This window comes from Cherax quadricarinatus, chromosome 18 (genome assembly GCF_038502225.1).
Source record: "Cherax quadricarinatus isolate ZL_2023a chromosome 18, ASM3850222v1, whole genome shotgun sequence".
In the NCBI taxonomy this organism is placed as follows: Eukaryota; Metazoa; Arthropoda; class Malacostraca; order Decapoda; family Parastacidae; genus Cherax; species Cherax quadricarinatus.
Window position 1 is genome coordinate 45,442,226 of NC_091309.1, and position 18,238 is coordinate 45,460,463.

An 18,238-nucleotide genomic window follows, 5' to 3' on the forward strand; every position below is an offset into this window, starting at 1 on the left:
TTATAAAGCCTAGCAGCATCCAGAGTGTATTTTATGCAGCCTAGCAGCATCCAGAGTGCATTTTATGCAGCCTATCAGCATCCAGAGTGTATTTTATACAGCCTAGCAGCATCCAGAGTGTATTTATACAGCCTAGCAGCATTCGGAGTGCATTTTATACAGCCTAGCAGCATCCGGAGTGTATTTTATACAGCCTCGCAGCATCCAGAGTGTATTTTATACAGCCTAGCAGCATCCAGAGAGTATTTTATACAGCCTAGCAGCATCCAGAGTGTATTTTATACAGTCTAGCAGCATCCAGATTGTATTTTATGCAGCCTAGCAGCATCCAGATTGAATTTTATACAGCCTAGCAGCATCCAAGTGTTTTTTTACAGCCAAGCAGCATCCAGAGTGTATTTTATACAACCTAGCAGCATCCAAGTGTATTTTTACAGCCTAGCAGCATCCGGAGTGTATTTTATATAGCCTAACAGCATCCAGTGTGTATTTTATACAGCCTAGCAGAATGCAGAGTGTATTTTATACAGCCTAGCAGCATCCAGAGTGTAATTTATACAGCCTAGCAGCATCCAGAGTGTATTTTATACAGCCTAGCAGCATTCAGAGTGTATTTATACAGCGTAGCTGCATTCGGAGTGCATTTTATACAGCCTAGCAGCATCTAGAGTGTATTTTATACAGCCTAGCAGCATCCAGAGTGTATTTTATACAGCCTAGCAGCATCTGGAGTGTATTTTATGCAGCCTAGCAGCATCCAGAGTGTATTTTATACAGCCTAGCAGCATCCAGAGTGTATTTTATACAGCCTAGCAGCATCCAGAGTGTATTTTATACAGCCTAGCAGCATCCGGAGTGTATTTTATAAAGCCTAGCAGCATGCAGAGTGTATTTTATGCAGCCTAGCAGCATCCAGAGTGCATTTTATGCAGCCTATCAGCATCCAGAGTGTATTTTATACAGCCTAGCAGAATCCAGAGTGTATTTTATACAGCCTAGCAGCATTCTGAGAGTATTTTATACAGCCTAGCAGCATCCAGAGTGTATTTTATACAGCCTTGCAGCATCCAGAGTGTATTTTATACAGCCTAGCAGCATCCAGAGTGTATTTTATACAGCCTAGCAGGATCCAGAGTGTATTTTATACAGCCTAGCAGCATCCAGAGTGTATTTTATACAGCCTAGCAGGTTCCACAGTGTATTTTATACAGCCTAGCAGCATCCAGAGTGTATTTTATACAGCCTAGCAGCATCCAGAGTGTATTTTATACAGCCTAGCAGCATCCAGAGTGTTTTTTATACAGCCTAGCAGCATCTGGAGTGTATTTTATAAAGCCTAGCAGCATGCAGAGTGTATTTTATGCAGCCTAGCAGCATCCAGAGTGCATTTTATGCAGCCTATCAGCATCCAGAGTGTATTTTATACAGCCTAGCAGGATCCAGAGTGTATTTTATACAGCCTAGCAGCATTCTGAGAGTATTTTATACAGCCTAGCAGCATCCAGAGTGTATTTTATACAGCCTTGCAGCATCCAGAGTGTATTTTATACAGCCTAGCAGCATCCAGAGTTTATTTTATACAGCCTAGCAGCATCCAGAGTGTATTTTATACAGCCTAGCAGCATCCAGAGTGTATTTTATACAGCCTAGCAGCTTCCAGAGTGTATTTTATACAGCCTAGCAGCATCCAGAGTGTATTTTATACAGCCTAGCAGCATCCAGAGTGTATTTTATACAGCCTAGCAGAATCCAGAGTGTATTTTATACAGTCTAGCAGCATCCAGATTGTATTTTATACAGTCTAGCAGCATCCAGATTGTATTTTATACAGCTTAGCAGCATCCAGAGTGTATTTTATACAGCCTAGCAGCATCCAGAGTGTATTTTATACAGCCTAGCAGCATCCAGAGAGTGTTTTATACAGCTTAGCAGCATCCAGAGTGTATTTTATACAGCCTAGCGGCATCCAGAGAGTATTTTATACAGCTTAGCAGCATCCAGAGTGTATTTTATACAGCCTAGCAGCATCCAGAGTGTATTTTATACAGCCTAGCAGCATCCAGAGAGTATTTTATACAGCTTAGCAGCATCCAGAGAGTATTTTATACAGCCTAGCAGGATCCAGATTGTATTTCATACAGCCTAGCAGAATCCAGAGTGTATTTTATACAGCCTAGCAGCATCCAGAGTGTATTTTATACAGCCTAGCTGCATCCGGAGTGTATTTTATAAAGCCTAGCAGCATCCAGAGTGTATTTTATGCAGCCTAGCAGCATCCAGAGTGCATTTTATGCAGCCTATCAGCATCCAGAGTGTATTTTATACAGCCTAGCAGCATCCAGAGTGTATTTATACAGCCTAGCAGCATTCGGAGTGCATTTTATACAGCCTAGCAGCATCCGGAGTGTATTTTATACAGCCTCGCAGCATCCAGAGTGTATTTTATACAGCCTAGCAGCATCCAGAGAGTATTTTATACAGCCTAGCAGCATCCAGAGTGTATTTTATACAGTCTAGCAGCATCCAGATTGTATTTTATGCAGCCTAGCAGCATCCAGATTGAAGTTTATACAGCCTAGCAGCATCCAAGTGTATTTTTACAGCCAAGCAGCATCCAGAGTGTATTTTATACAACCTAGCAGCATCCAAGTGTATTTTTACAGCCTAGCAGCATCCGGAGTGTATTTTATATAGCCTAACAGCATCCAGTGTGTATTTTATACAGCCTAGCAGAATGCAGAGTGTATTTTATACAGCCTAGCAGCATCCAGAGTGTAATTTATACAGCCTAGCAGCATCCAGAGTGTATTTTATACAGCCTAGCAGCATTCAGAGTGTATTTATACAGCGTAGCTGCATTCGGAGTGCATTTTATACAGCCTAGCAGCATCTAGAGTGTATTTTATACAGCCTAGCAGCATCCAGAGTGTATTTTATACAGCCTAGCAGCATCTGGAGTGTATTTTATACAGCCTAGCAGCATCCAGAGTGTATTTTATACAGCCTAGCAGCATCCAGAGTGTATTTTATACAGCCTAGCAGCATCCAGAGTCTATTTTATACAGCCTAGCAGCATCCCGAGTTAATTTTATACAGCCTAGCAGCATCCCGAGTGTATTTTATGCAGCCTAGCAGCATCTGGAGTGTATTTTATACAGCCTAGCAGCATCTGGAGTGTATTTTATACAGCCTAGCAGCATCTGGAAATTATTTTATACAGCCTAGCAGCATCTATAGTGTATTTTATACAGCCTAGCAGCATCTGGAGTGTATTTTATACAGCCTAGCAGCATCTGGAGTGTATTTTATGCAGCCTAGCAGCATCTGGAGTGTATTTTATACAGCCTAGCAGCATCTGGAGTGTATTTTATACAGCCTAGCAGCATCTGGAGTGTATTTTATACAGCCTAGCAGCATCCAGAGTGTATTTTATACAGCCTAGCAGCATCCAGAGTGTATTTTATACAGCCTAGCAGCATCTGGAGTGTATTTTATACAGCCTAGCAGCATCCAGAGTGTATTTTATACAGCCTAGCAGCATCCAGAGTGTATTTTATACAGCCTAACAGCATCTGGAGTGTATTTCAATTATAGCCGAGTTGTAATTAATTTGTATAAAACCTCTAAAACATGTAGTGGCAGTTTCAGCTTCCACCATTACTAACATGTAGTGGCAGTTTCAGCTTCCACCATTATTAACATGTAGTGGCAGTTTCAGCTTCCACCATTATTAACATGTAGTGGCAGTTTCAACTTCCACCATTATTAGCATGTAGTGGCAGTTTCAACTTCCACCATTACTAACATGTAGTGGCAGTTTCAGCTTCCACCATTATTAACATGTAGTGGCAGTTTCAACTTCCACCATTATTAACATGTAGTGGCAGTTTCAGCTTCCACCATTATTAACATGTAGTGGCAGTTTCAACTTCCACCATTACTAACATGTAGTGGCAGTTTCAGCTTCCACCATTATTAACATGTAGTGGCAGTTTCAACTTCCACCATTATTAACATGTAGTGGCAGTTTCAACTTCCACCATTATTAACATGTAGTGGCAGTTTCAGCTTCCACCATTACTAACATGTAGTGGCAGTTTCAGCTTCCACCATTATTAACATGTTTACCTGGAGTTTACCTGGAGAGAGTTTCGGGGGTCAACGCCCCCGCGGCCCGGTCTGTGACCAGGCCTCCTGGTGGATCAGCGCCTGATCAACCAGGCTGTTGCTGCTGGCTGCACGCAAACCAACGTACGAGCCACAGCCCGGCTGATCAGGAACTGCCTTTAGGTGCTTGTCCAGTGCCAGCTTGAAGACTGCCAGGGGTCTGTTGGTAATCCCCCTTATGTGTGCTGGGAGGCAGTTGAACAGTCTCGGTCCCCTGACACTTATTGTATGGTCTCTTAACGTGCTAGTGACACCCCTGCTTTTCATTGGGGGGATGGTGCATCGTCTGCCAAGTCTTTTGCTTTCGTAGTGAGTGATTTTCGTGTGCAAGTTCGGTACTAGTCCCTCTAGGATTTTCCAGGTGTATATAATCATGTATCTCTCCCTCCTGCGTTCCAGGGAATACAGGTTTAGAAACCTCAAGCGCTCCCAGTAATTGAGGTGTTTTATCTCCGTTATGCGCGCCGTGAAAGTTCTCTGTACATTTTCTAGGTCGGCAATTTCACCTGCCTTGAAAGGTGCTGTTAGAGTGCAGCAATATTCCAGCCTAGATAGAACAAGTGACCTGAAGAGTGTCATCATGGGCTTGGCCTCCCTAGTTTTGAAGGTTCTCATTATCCATCCTGTCATTTTTCTAGCAGATGCGATTGATACAATGTTATGGTCCTTGAAGGTGAGATCCTCCGACATAATCACTCCCAGGTCTTTGACGTTGGTGTTTCGCTCTATTTTGTGGCCAGAATTTGTTTTGTACTCTGATGAAGATTTAATTTCCTCATGTTTACCATATCTGAGTAATTGAAATTTCTCATCGTTGAACTTCATATTGTTTTCTGCAGCCCACTGAAAGATTTGGTTGATGTCCGCCTGGAGCCTTGCAGTGTCTGCAATGGAAGACACTGTCATGCAGATTCGGGTGTCATCTGCAAAGGAAGACACGGTGCTGTGGCTGACATCCTTGTCTATGTCGGATATGAGGATGAGGAACAAGATGGGAGCTAGTACTGTGCCTTGTGGAACAGAGCTTTTCACCGTAGCTGCCTCGGACTTTACTCTGTTGACGACTACTCTCTGTGTTCTGTTAGTGAGGAAATTATAGATCCATCGACCAACTTTTCCTGTTATTCCTTTAGCGCGCATTTTGTGCGCTATTACGCCATGGTCACACTTGTCGAAGGCTTTTGCAAAGTCTGTATATATTACATCTGCATTCTTTTTGTCTTCTAGTGCATTTAGGACCTTGTCGTAGTGATCCAGTAGTTGAGACAGACAGGAGCGACCTGTTCTAAACCCATGTTGCCCTGGGTTGTGTAACTGATGGGTTTCTAGATGGGTGGTGATCTTGCTTCTTAGGACCCTTTCAAAGATTTTTATGATATGGGATGTTAGTGCAATTGGTCTGTAGTTCTTTGCTGTTGCTTTACTGCCCCCTTTGTGGAGTGGGGCTATGTCTGTTGTTTTTAGTAACTGAGGGACGACCCCCGTGTCCATGCTCCCTCTCCATAGGATGGAAAAGGCTCGTGATAGGGGCTTCTTGCAGTTCTTGATGAACACAGAGTTCCATGAGTCTGGCCCTGGGGCAGAGTGCATGGGCATGTCATTTATCGCCTGTTCGAAGTCATTTGGCGTCAGGATAACATCGGATAGGCTTGTGTTAATCAAATTTTGTGGCTCTCTCATAAAAAATTCATTTTGATCTTCGACTCTCAGTCTGGTTAGCGGCTTGCTAAAAACTGAGTCATATTGGGACTTGAGTATCTCACTCATTTCCTTGCTGTCATCTGTGTAGGACCCATCTTGTTTAAGTAGGGGCCCAATACTGGACGTTGTTCTCGATTTTGATTTGGCATAGGAGAAGAAATACTTTGGGTTTCTTTCGATTTCATTTATGGCTTTTAGTTCTTCCCGCGATTCCTGACTCCTAAAGGATTCTTTTAGCTTAAGTTCGATGCTTGCTATTTCTCTGACCAGTGTCTCCCTGCGCATTTCTGATATATTGACCTCTTTTAGCCGCTCTGTTATTCTTTTCCGTCGCCTGTAAAGGGAGCGCCTGTCTCTTTCTATTTTACATCTACTCCTCCTTTTTCTTAGAGGAATAAGCCTTGTGCATACATCGAGTGCCACCGAGTTAATCTGTTCTAGGCATAAGTTTGGGTCTGTGTTGCTTAGTATATCTTCCCAGCTTATATCGGTTAGGACTTGGTTTACTTGGTCCCACTTTATGTTTTTGTTATTGAAGTTGAATTTGGTGAATGCTCCCTCATGACTAGTCTCATTTTGTCGGTCTGGGGCTCCACGCATACATGTCTGAACCTCAATTATGTTGTGATCTGAGTATATTGTTTTTGATATGGTGACATTTCTTATCAGATCATCATTGTTAGTGAAGATGAGGTCTAGTGTATTCTCCAGTCTAGTAGGCTCTATTATTTGCTGGTTTAAATTGAATTTTGTGCAGAGATTTAAAAGCTCGTGTGAGTGTGAGTTTTCATCAGAGCTGCCTCCTGGTGTTATTACTGCAACAATATTATTTGCTATATTCCTCCATTTTAGGTGCCTTAAGTTGAAATCCCCCAGGAGCAAGATGTTGGGTGCAGGAGCTGGAAGATTTTCCAGACAGTGGTCAATTTTTAACAGCTGTTCCTGGAATTGCTGGGATGTTGCATCCGGAGGCTTGTAGACTACCACAATGACTAGGTTTTGGTTCTCGACCTTTACTGCTAAAACTTCCACTACGTCATTTGAGGCATTAAGCAGTTCTGTGCAAACAAGTGACTCTGCAATGTACAGGCCAACCCCCCCCTTTTGCCTGTTCACTCTGTCACATCTGTATAGGTTGTAACCTGGGATCCATATTTCGTTGTCCAAGTGATCCTTTATGTGGGTCTCAGTGAAAGCCGCGAACATTGCCTTTGCCTCTGCAAGCAGTCCACGGATGAAAGGTATTTTGTTGTTTATTGCTGGCTTTAGACCCTGTATATTTGCAAAGAAGAATGTTATCGGACTGGTGGTATTGTTGGTACTGGGGGGGGATTTTTTTTCCGGCATTAGTATCTGTATCTGTTGGTTTGGAGTGGAGGCCATCGACTGTGGTTCCACTCCAGGAATGACTGGATTTGGTGTACGATTTCTGCCATTTCCTGCCAGTTTTTTTTCCTTCCTGGCACTAAAAAACCTCTCCCTCTTGAGTGGCTGTGGCTACCCAGGTTTTCCCATGGCCTGGATGTTTTGTATCTTTTTGTCCCCTTTAGATGGTATGCCTGGCAATTTAAGTTATAGCACAGTCTTTCCTGTACTGAAGAGGTACACATTTCAGGGTGAAAAAGCTTACAGGAAGGGAGTTTGCATTTTCCTGTTGTCATATGGGCATGACATTTTCTAGGGTGGTCATAGTTGCATGTCCCATCTGTTTTTCCAGATTTCCCATGCCAGCAGATACCAAGTGCATAGTATGTGCACAGGCTTGGTTTCCGTTTGCCTTGGGTTTCTGTGACTGTATTCCCTGTTGGTGCATGTTTCCCTGTCTTATTCCTATCCTCCTTAGCACCAACAATGGAGCTCCCACCAGTTGTTTTTGGTAATTTATCCTCACTATTGCTATTGGAGTCCTCTTGTTTGCTATTTCCTGCGGTATTTCTGGTTTGCAATATTGGTTTTATCTTATCTTTGACTACACTTGTTTCCCTACTATGGCTCCTGTCCTCTATGAGGTCATTTATATGTATTCCTTCCTGCGTATAATTCCCGACTACCTGGACAAAATCTCCAGCTTCACCATTACTGTCTACCAGGACAGTATCTCCAGCTTCACCATTTCTGTCTCCCAGGACAGCACCTCCAGCTTCACCATTACTGTCTCCCAGGACAGTATCTCCAGCTTCACCATTACTGTCTCCCAGGACAGCACCTCCAGCTTCACCATTACTGTCTCCCAGGACAGCACTATCAGCCCCACATTTACTGACTACCAGGACATCACCTCCAGCCTTACAGTTTGTGACTACATGGCCAGTATCAAGGGCAGTACCATTCAGCCCGGACTTTTTATGTTCCCATCTGTTGTAGAAAGCTTCCAGGTTTTCTATGAAAGCAGCTTTGATGTTATCCTCTTTTAATACCCTTGTGATTTTAGTCCACAGATTTTCCTCATTTGGGCATACCCAAAAACACTTCTCTGTTTTAATACTGCTTGTAGCTAGTTCTGGGATATCTGCACAAGGAGCGTGACACCAATTTCCACAAAAATGACAATTTATCCATGTGGTAGCCCGTTTGTTTGACTGACCACAGACTACACACAGCTTCATAATGATTTGAATGGTTGATTTACTGCAAGTCTACTAGCAACCTCTTGAATATTATATTAATAACCTTAAATGAAGCTCTAGCTATTTGTATTTCTGTTTCTAACTCTTTTTGTATATTGGACAGCTTACCGTCACGTTCCTGATTTTTAATGTTTGTGTTTATAAGGGCGCCTACAAACCCATCCGTTTACAGTCTGCTTTATTGTCCAACGAAACTGTTTGAAACCAGTCCCGGGTTCGGACCAGTCAAGGTTCGGACCAGTCAAGGGTTCGGACCAGTCGATCTGCTCTGATCAGTGGGTCACTTATTTAAAACATACTGGTCGGTGATTTGAGCTAACACATGAAGGATCTACTGGAAATTATCTACCCGAGTAATATGTGATTTGACTGATACAAAAGTATAACTTGCGTGTTGAAGAGCCGGTGATATCTGGCAGCTCCTACAATGACGTACAGTCAACCTCTTTGTTTATCAATCGCTGTATCTGGCTTTTCTATTTTTGTTTTTCCGTCTCCACCACAATAAATGCTATATTATCACTATAGTTGACTGGTGCAAATTTTGGAGGAAGGACGCTTTTTCTGTAGTAATAATTGCTTCTCGTTGTGTATATTGCGACCGCTGGTAACTACAGGTTATATGAAATTCACAGTAACGTCTCGTATTTCAAGAAAATGAAACTAATGAAAGTCACTCCACTCCACTAAGTACCATTATAATACTGGTTAGTTGCTACTACAACACTGTATTCTGCTATTCACTGGTATCACTAGATTATATGCGAGTACACTAGCAGGCCAGGAAGATTATTAAAAACAGCTGACCTGTGGTAAGTTTCTGGCGACTTCTGGCACCTGCCTCTATAGGCTTATCACTTCATTTACAAATTCACCTGTTTTCAAATGACACTTTAGCCTTTATCATCAATATACTAGGGAGCCACTGTAGTATACACTATACACTATGTATACTCAATGCTTTCAGGGAGACTTTCTTTCCTCTGACACAACGTTCAATTATTATTATTTTTTTCACACGGGAAACAGGCCTATGATTCCCCTCTGGCAGTAAACTCTGCTAGGTAATGCACACTAATTCTCCTTTTTTGACTCAGTATATAATGTTTTCCGCCCAAGATTGGTTCCAGGCGCTAGAGGGATGTATCGTATAGGATTGATGACACAAATTAAAGTTCTAGCACGTAAGAGCGACCGTGAAAACACCAGAAAGCCGGGAGCACAACGAGGCACGCTGACGTCTTGGCTACCCTGTGGTATATCATGTAGTGGCAGTTTCAGCTTCCACCATTACTAACATGTAGTGGCAGTTTCAGCTTCCACCATTACTAACAACAGTGAAAGTAAGCAACATTTCCTTATCAAATTTTGCAAATTATTGTTGTTGCTTGTTTGATATGCCAATATATGAGTGATGATGGGGACCTGTACAATACACGTACAATACCTGTACAAACACGTTGTTTGTAGATGAATGGTTCAGAGAACCGACATGTTGATAAATTAGACACATGTGCAACTCTTGGGTATCTTTATTGGGAATTCTTCTCTTGACTAATTCTTGGGCACGACCTACTTCAACATTGAACAAATGTTACACGACCTATGACTGCTACACCTCTCCTGCCAACAGTTTATAAGCTCCTTCTCCGCACGTATGCCGTATTCTATTCAAGATTGATGGACTGACCACATCGACTCAAGGTTGAGGGACTGATTACCTCATTCTCCTCCTGTTCTTCAAGATTCTCCTTTGTATGGACTGATGAAGCCACTGCGTGGCGAAACGTTTCCTCAATAAAAATACCCAAGAGTTGCACATGTGTCTAATTTATCAACAAACACGTTGTAGCGAGTATAAGCTATTACCACCACCACTTACCACCACCAGCCACCGACATGTCATTAATGTTGACAAAATCAACATTTCTTTATCAAACTATAACAAACACATCAAAACTCACCACATGGACACCAAAAACACATTCTAAAGGTGAATACAATCTTGGTTGTCTTTGTAGTTTATTAAGAGCTACTCTGCCATCAGTATTGCTCCAGATGGACTACAAGATTCACAGTGGTGGTGTCTTCAACTCAAAACAATAATAGTGTCATAACTGTCCAGCAGTTAAAGTCATTTTCTTCTCCAGTCTTTCTGATTTATAATCCACCACCAACATATTCAACAACTGTATAGAATTATACAGGTTAGATAAATGACCGTAACGTATCTTACTGTAAATATTTCAGGAAGATACTTTTTATATCTTTCCAGAGTGAATGTTCTGCACTGGACTGATTGTAACTGAAAAAATGGATTGTACAAACTTTTGTTTAATACACAACAAAACCTCTTTTATTAAGAGTAAAATAGTAAACATCAATGTTCTAAAGTGTAATAATAATATAGAGCATTATTAAACAAATATTATTGACAGACAATATGGAATATCCATTGAATCATTTCACTTTCTATATAATGCAAATGATGGTTTAAGTAATGTTATATATAAATTTATTAAACAAAACAAGGAATACCAATACACATTACTGTACCTTTATTATAAGATACTTCTGGCTCCTTCCTTTGACTCTTACGGAACCTATAAGAAAGAGGCAATAATCTAGTAATAATTTATGTTGATTCGTCTGAAATTGTTTATCTTTGAAATGTTAGTAAAATAATTAATGTTGCTGGGAATATACAGTTAAAAATATACATAATTTGATTCATTGTAGACTGATGCTCATAATATGATTCACTGTAAACTGATGCTCATAATATGATTCATTGTAGACTGATGCTCATAATATGATTCACTGTAAACTGATGCTCATAATATGATTCATTGTAAACTGATGCTCATAATATGATTCATTGTAGACTGATGCTCATAATATGATTCACTGTAAACTGATGCTCATAATATGATTCATTGTAGACTGATGCTCATATGATTCACTGTAAACTGATGCTCATAATATGATTCATTGTAAACTGATGCTCATAATATGATTCATTGTAGACTCAGGTTCATAATATGATTCATTGTAAACTGATGCTCATAATATGATTCACTGTAAACTGATGCTCATAATATGATTCATTGTAAACTGATGCTCATAATATGATTCATTGTAGACTGATGCTCATAATATGATTCACTGTAAACTGATGTTCATAATATGATTCATTGTAAACTGATGCTCATAATATGATTCATTGTAAACTGAGGTTCATAATATGATTCATTGTAAACTGATGCTCATAATATGATTCATTGTAAACTGATGCTCATAATATGATTCATTGTAAACTGAGGTTCATAATATGATTCATTGTAAACTGATGCTCATAATATGATTCATTGTAAACTGATGCTCATAATATGATTCATTGTAAACTGATGCTCATAATATGATTCATTGTAAACTGAGGTTCATAATTTGATTCATTGTAAACTCAGGTTCATTGATATTTATATTTCAGAGACATGATAATTATATTTCGATTAGCAAAAAGTTAACAGATTTATCACTTATTCAACTGTCATTTATCACAGTTTTTTTTTTTTTTTTGTAAACTAGTAATTAGAATTTGGATGTGAGAGTTACATAAAAGTGTGGGGGAGTGACAAACACTGTTGGCACAATATTGATAAGAGTGACATCGCCATGCAGGCTAGTGTTGTCACAACACTGTTCTTGGATCACCATGTAGGCAAGTGTTGTCACAACACTGATGTTGGATCACCATGTAGGCAAGTGTTGTCACGACACTGATGTTGGATCACCATGCAGGTTAGTGTTGTCACAACACTGATGTTGAATCACCATGCAGGCTAGTGTTGTCACCACACTAATGTTGGATCACCATGCAGGCTAGTGTTGTCACAACACTGATGTTGGATCACCATGCAGGCTAGTGTTGTCACAACACAGATACTAATGCCGGAAAAAAAATCCCCCCCCAGTACCAACAATACCACCAGTCCGATAACATTCTTCTTTGCAAATATACAGGGTCTAAAGCCAGCAATAAACAACAAAATACCTTTCATCCGTGGACTGCTTGCAGAGGCAAAGGCAATGTTCGCGGCTTTCACTGAGACCCACATAAAGGATCACTTGGACAACGAAATATGGATCCCAGGTTACAACCTATACAGATGTGACAGAGTGAACAGGCAAAAGGGGGGGGTTGGCCTGTACATTGCAGAGTCACTTGTTTGCACAGAACTGCTTAATGCCTCAAATGACGTAGTGGAAGTTTTAGCAGTAAAGGTCGAGAACCAAAACCTAGTCATTGTGGTAGTCTACAAGCCTCCGGATGCAACATCCCAGCAATTCCAGGAACAGCTGTTAAAAATTGACCACTGTCTGGAAAATCTTCCAGCTCCTGCACCCAACATCTTGCTCCTGGGGGATTTCAACTTAAGGCACCTAAAATGGAGGAATATAGCAAATAATATTGTTGCAGTAATAACACCAGGAGGCAGCTCTGATGAAAACTCACACTCACACGAGCTTTTAAATCTCTGCACAAAATTCAATTTAAACCAGCAAATAATAGAGCCTACTAGACTGGAGAATACACTAGACCTCATCTTCACTAACAATGATGATCTGATAAGAAATGTCACCATATCAAAAACAATATACTCAGATCACAACATAATTGAGGTTCAGACATGTATGCGTGGAGCCTCAGACCGACAAAATGAGACTAGTCACGAGGGAGCATTCACCAAATTCAACTTCAATAACAAAAACATAAAGTGGGACCAAGTAAACCAAGTCCTAACCGATATAAGCTGGGAAGATATACTAAGCAACACAGACCCAAACTTATGCCTAGAACAGATTAACTCGGTGGCACTCGATGTATGCACAAGGCTTATTCCTCTAAGAAAAAGGAGGAGTAGATGTAAAATAGAAAGAGACAGGCGCTCCCTTTACAGGCGACGGAAAAGAATAACAGAGCGGCTAAAAGAGGTCAATATATCAGAAATGCGCAGGGAGACACTGGTCAGAGAAATAGCAAGCATCGAACTTAAGCTAAAAGAATCCTTTAGGAGTCAGGAATCGCGGGAAGAACTAAAAGCCATAAATGAAATCGAAAGAAACCCAAAGTATTTCTTCTCCTATGCCAAATCAAAATCGAGAACAACGTCCAGTATTGGGCCCCTACTTAAACAAGATGGGTCCTACACAGATGACAGCAAGGAAATGAGTGAGCTACTCAAGTCCCAATATGACTCAGTTTTTAGCAAGCCGCTAACCAGACTGAGAGTCGAAGATCAAAATGAATTTTTTATGAGAGAGCCACAAAATTTGATTAACACAAGCCTATCCGATGTTATCCTGACGCCAAATGACTTCGAACAGGCGATAAATGACATGCCCATGCACTCTGCCCCAGGGCCAGACTCATGGAACTCTGTGTTCATCAAGAACTGCAAGAAGCCCCTATCACGAGCCTTTTCCATCCTATGGAGAGGGAGCATGGACACGGGGGTCGTCCCTCAGTTACTAAAAACAACAGACATAGCCCCACTCCACAAAGGGGGCAGTAAAGCAACAGCAAAGAACTACAGACCAATAGCACTAACATCCCATATCATAAAAATCTTTGAAAGGGTCCTAAGAAGCAAGATCACCACCCATCTAGAAACCCATCAGTTACACAACCCAGGGCAACATGGGTTTAGAACAGGTCGCTCCTGTCTGTCTCAACTACTGGATCACTACGACAAGGTCCTAAATGCACTAGAAGACAAAAAGAATGCAGATGTAATATATACAGACTTTGCAAAAGCCTTCGACAAGTGTGACCATGGCGTAATAGCGCACAAAATGCGCGCTAAAGGAATAACAGGAAAAGTTGGTCGATGGATCTATAATTTCCTCACTAACAGAACACAGAGAGTAGTCGTCAACAGAGTAAAGTCCGAGGCAGCTACGGTGAAAAGCTCTGTTCCACAAGGCACAGTACTAGCTCCCATCTTGTTCCTCATCCTCATATCCGACATAGACAAGGATGTCAGCCACAGCACCGTGTCTTCCTTTGCAGATGACACCCGAATCTGCATGACAGTGTCTTCCATTGCAGACACTGCAAGGCTCCAGGCGGACATCAACCAAATCTTTCAGTGGGCTGCAGAAAACAATATGAAGTTCAATGATGAGAAATTTCAATTACTCAGATATGGTAAACATGAGGAAATTAAATCTTCATCAGAGTACAAAACAAATTCTGGCCACAAAATAGAGCGAAACACCAACGTCAAAGACCTGGGAGTGATTATGTCGGAGGATCTCACCTTCAAGGACCATAACATTGTATCAATCGCATCTGCTAGAAAAATGACAGGATGGATAATGAGAACCTTCAAAACTAGGGAGGCCAAGCCCATGATGACACTCTTCAGGTCACTTGTTCTATCTAGGCTGGAATATTGCTGCACTCTAACAGCACCTTTCAAGGCAGGTGAAATTGCCGACCTAGAAAATGTACAGAGAACTTTCACGGCGCGCATAACGGAGATAAAACACCTCAATTACTGGGAGCGCTTGAGGTTTCTAAACCTGTATTCCCTGGAACGCAGGAGGGAGAGATACATGATTATATACACCTGGAAAATCCTAGAGGGACTAGTACCGAACTTGCACACGAAAATCACTCACTACGAAAGCAAAAGACTTGGCAGACGATGCACCATCCCCCCAATGAAAAGCAGGGGTGTCACTAGCACGTTAAGAGACCATACAATAAGTGTCAGGGGACCGAGACTGTTCAACTGCCTCCCAGCACACATAAGGGGGATTACCAACAGACCCCTGGCAGTCTTCAAGCTGGCACTGGACAAGCACCTAAAGGCAGTTCCTGATCAGCCGGGCTGTGGCTCGTACGTTGGTTTGCGTGCAGCCAGCAGCAACAGCCTGGTTGATCAGGCGCTGATCCACCAGGAGGCCTGGTCACAGACCGGGCCGCGGGGGCGTTGACCCCCGAAACTCTCTCCAGGTAAACTCCAGGTAAACACTGATGTTGAATCACCATGCAGGCTAGTGTTGTCACCACACTAATGTTGGATCACCATGCAGGCTAGTGTTGTCACAACACTGATGTTGGATCACCATGTAGGCTTGTGTTGTTACAACACTGATGTTGGATCACCATGCAGGCTAGTGTTGTCACAACATTGATGTTGGATCACCATGCAGGCTAGTGTTGTCACAATACTGATGTTGGATTACCTTGTAGGCTAGTGTTGTCACAACACAGATGTTGCATCAGCATGTGGTTAGTGTTGTCACAACATTTATGTTGGATCACCATATAGGCTAGTGTTGTCACAACACTGATGTTGCATCAGCATGTAGGCTAGTGTTGTCACAACACTGTTGTTGGATCACCAAGGAAGCATTGTTGTAAGAACACTCCTCTTCAAGGGGAGGCTCCTTGACGAGGCAAAGAGGCTTCTGGTCTGAGGATCTGAACCTTTCAGTTTTCTTCCTCTGAGCAAACCTAAATACCCCACATTCCTCCCTCCCCTACTTCATCCTTCCCATCCTTCCTTTCCCATCCCTATCTTTCCCCCATCCCTGCCCTCTCCTTCCTTTCCTGCTCTTGGCCTTTCGGGTCTTCCCCTCTAAAATTCTAGCTCCCAGGTTGGGAAGAGCATCCTTATCCAACCCATTCCACTGAGGTCCTTGGTGGTGGCTCTGCTTGCAATGAAATCTACATCATCTTGGAATGACCCTCTTCCCCTCTGGAGTTCCAGGGGGTGGCTTAGAGTGTCCTTCAGGTGAAGGGTGTATCTCTGGAGACTGTCTGTCGGTTCTGGGATGTAGTGGCCGAAGGAGGAATGCCTTTTGGCGGGCTTCTGACTGCCCTCTCTTTTGTCCATGGAGGTGTCTTGGTGATTGTGAGGTTGCTATCCTGGATTGCTGGTTAGCCGGTATGAAAGATAGGGTAAGGTACGTGTTCCATGCTGCATCTGCCCTGCTGGATGAACTGAGGGCCCTCTTGGGCGCAGAAGGGTATTTATGATGTCTTTCATTCCTCCTGGGAGCTATTATCTCCATATTCCCCTCTTGTCTCGCCCTTTTTTTAAATAAATAAAAAATGAGACACTTATCATGGTGACCCATACCCATGAGCTGCCTCCTCCCAGACCTTTTCCTGCAGCACCCCCTACATTATTATAATCAGAATAAGCTCTAAATCAATAAGGGTCATACAGTGCTGTGGGGCAGTATGTAGTGAAGAGGTTATAATCAGCTAGGTGGAGAGTGGATCAGAGGTGAGGGAAGAAAAGGGATGAAAGGGACGCTAAACGCGATGTGTCAAAGTTTATAATAAGCCAGATGCTGAAAAAAAAAGTAAAAATGTGCTTGGGAGTCAAAGGTGGGGTCGTCTGCAAGTAGAGAAGTTAAAGTTACAATGGTAGGGCGGCAGCATTGGAGGTAAATCCTGCGAGCTCGCTGGTAAATTGGGTAATCGACAAGGAAGTGAAGAACCGAAATAGGGACCTGACAAGCCTCACAGAGAGGAATATGGCGTCTGTCCATGAGATATCCATGGGTAAGGTGTGTATGACCAATGTGGAGCATGAAATCGCAGTCTCCCGAGAGCGGCAACGGGTTTAATAAAGCGCAATTTGTTACGGCGTATACCCAACCACCGTTGCTGGCAACAGCAGCGGAGATGGGCAGAGATGGCTGGAAATTAGTTCCTGTATGGAATACCTCTGTAAGAAACCAGAGATCATCCACTGCTGACCACGCAGTAGCATCTGCCTGCTCATTGCCCTGCACACCAATGTGACCAGGGACCCAGCAGAAAATGACACCTTTATTCTTGATAGCCACGCGGCGCAGTGTTTAAGTACAGCACTGAGGGAATCCGAAATGATCACGAAGGTTGAAGGAGACATATATGTAATATGAAGAAGTGCTATAAGGATGGCACACAACTCGGCAGTAAAAAGACTAGCTGAGTGTAACAAGTGGCCTTGGACCACGTCATCAGCAAAAACTGCCACGAACCCAACACCATCAGCATCAGCAGATTTAGAACCATGTATATACAAAGCAATGGCATGAGCATGTGACTGGAAGTGTTCGAGAAAAAGAGAGTGAGTAGCAGGAAATAAGTAAGAAAGCTTTGGCTCACAGTAGTGGGGGGAGCAGACATAAACTGTCGGAACTTCCCGAGGAGGAAGGGAAAAGGCAGACGCTCAATGAATGTACAAGGAGGGGGGGGCAACTGAAGAGAAGAGCAGAGTGAGTGAATGCAAAGAGAAAACGGTCGGAGCAGGCAGGGGCGTCGAGCAAACAGTGGGTTCCTACTAATGTCTGAGACTAACCTTTATGTGGAAGGAAGATAAAGATCATGAATGCAGACAAAATAACGAAGACAATGAGCATCACGACAATCAGCCAGGGAAGGAACATTTGCTTCTGCATAGAGGCTTTCAACATAGGGTGAACGAAAGGCACCAAGGCACAGACGGAGACCTTGGTGATGAATGGGATCTAACTTAGACAGAGTTTCAGGAGAGGCCGCAGAATAGGCTTGGTCACCATAATCTAGCTTGGAGAAGACTAAGGGGGAATGGAAACGGAGGAGAGTGTGACGATCTGCTCCCCATGAATTATTTGCAAGAACCTTAAGGAGATTTAGCCGGCCATGGCAAGTTGTCTTTAAAGAAGAAATGAGAGGTCTCCACATCAGCCGG

The 18,238-nt window shown here is 42.4% G+C and overlaps 1 protein-coding gene across 2 annotated transcripts in view; it reads right to left on the reverse strand.

Annotated features, from left to right (window-relative positions):
• Positions 1 to 18,238, reverse strand: part of LOC128689253 (receptor-type tyrosine-protein phosphatase alpha-like) — an 828,196-nt gene that overhangs the window by 296,173 nt on the left and 513,785 nt on the right. For both annotated transcript variants that reach the window (XM_070086466.1, XM_070086465.1), the window contains exon 14: positions 11,052 to 11,098. In XM_070086466.1, coding sequence (XP_069942567.1) covers positions 11,052 to 11,098 — 47 coding nt within the window. The remainder of the gene's footprint in view (positions 1 to 11,051; positions 11,099 to 18,238) is intronic.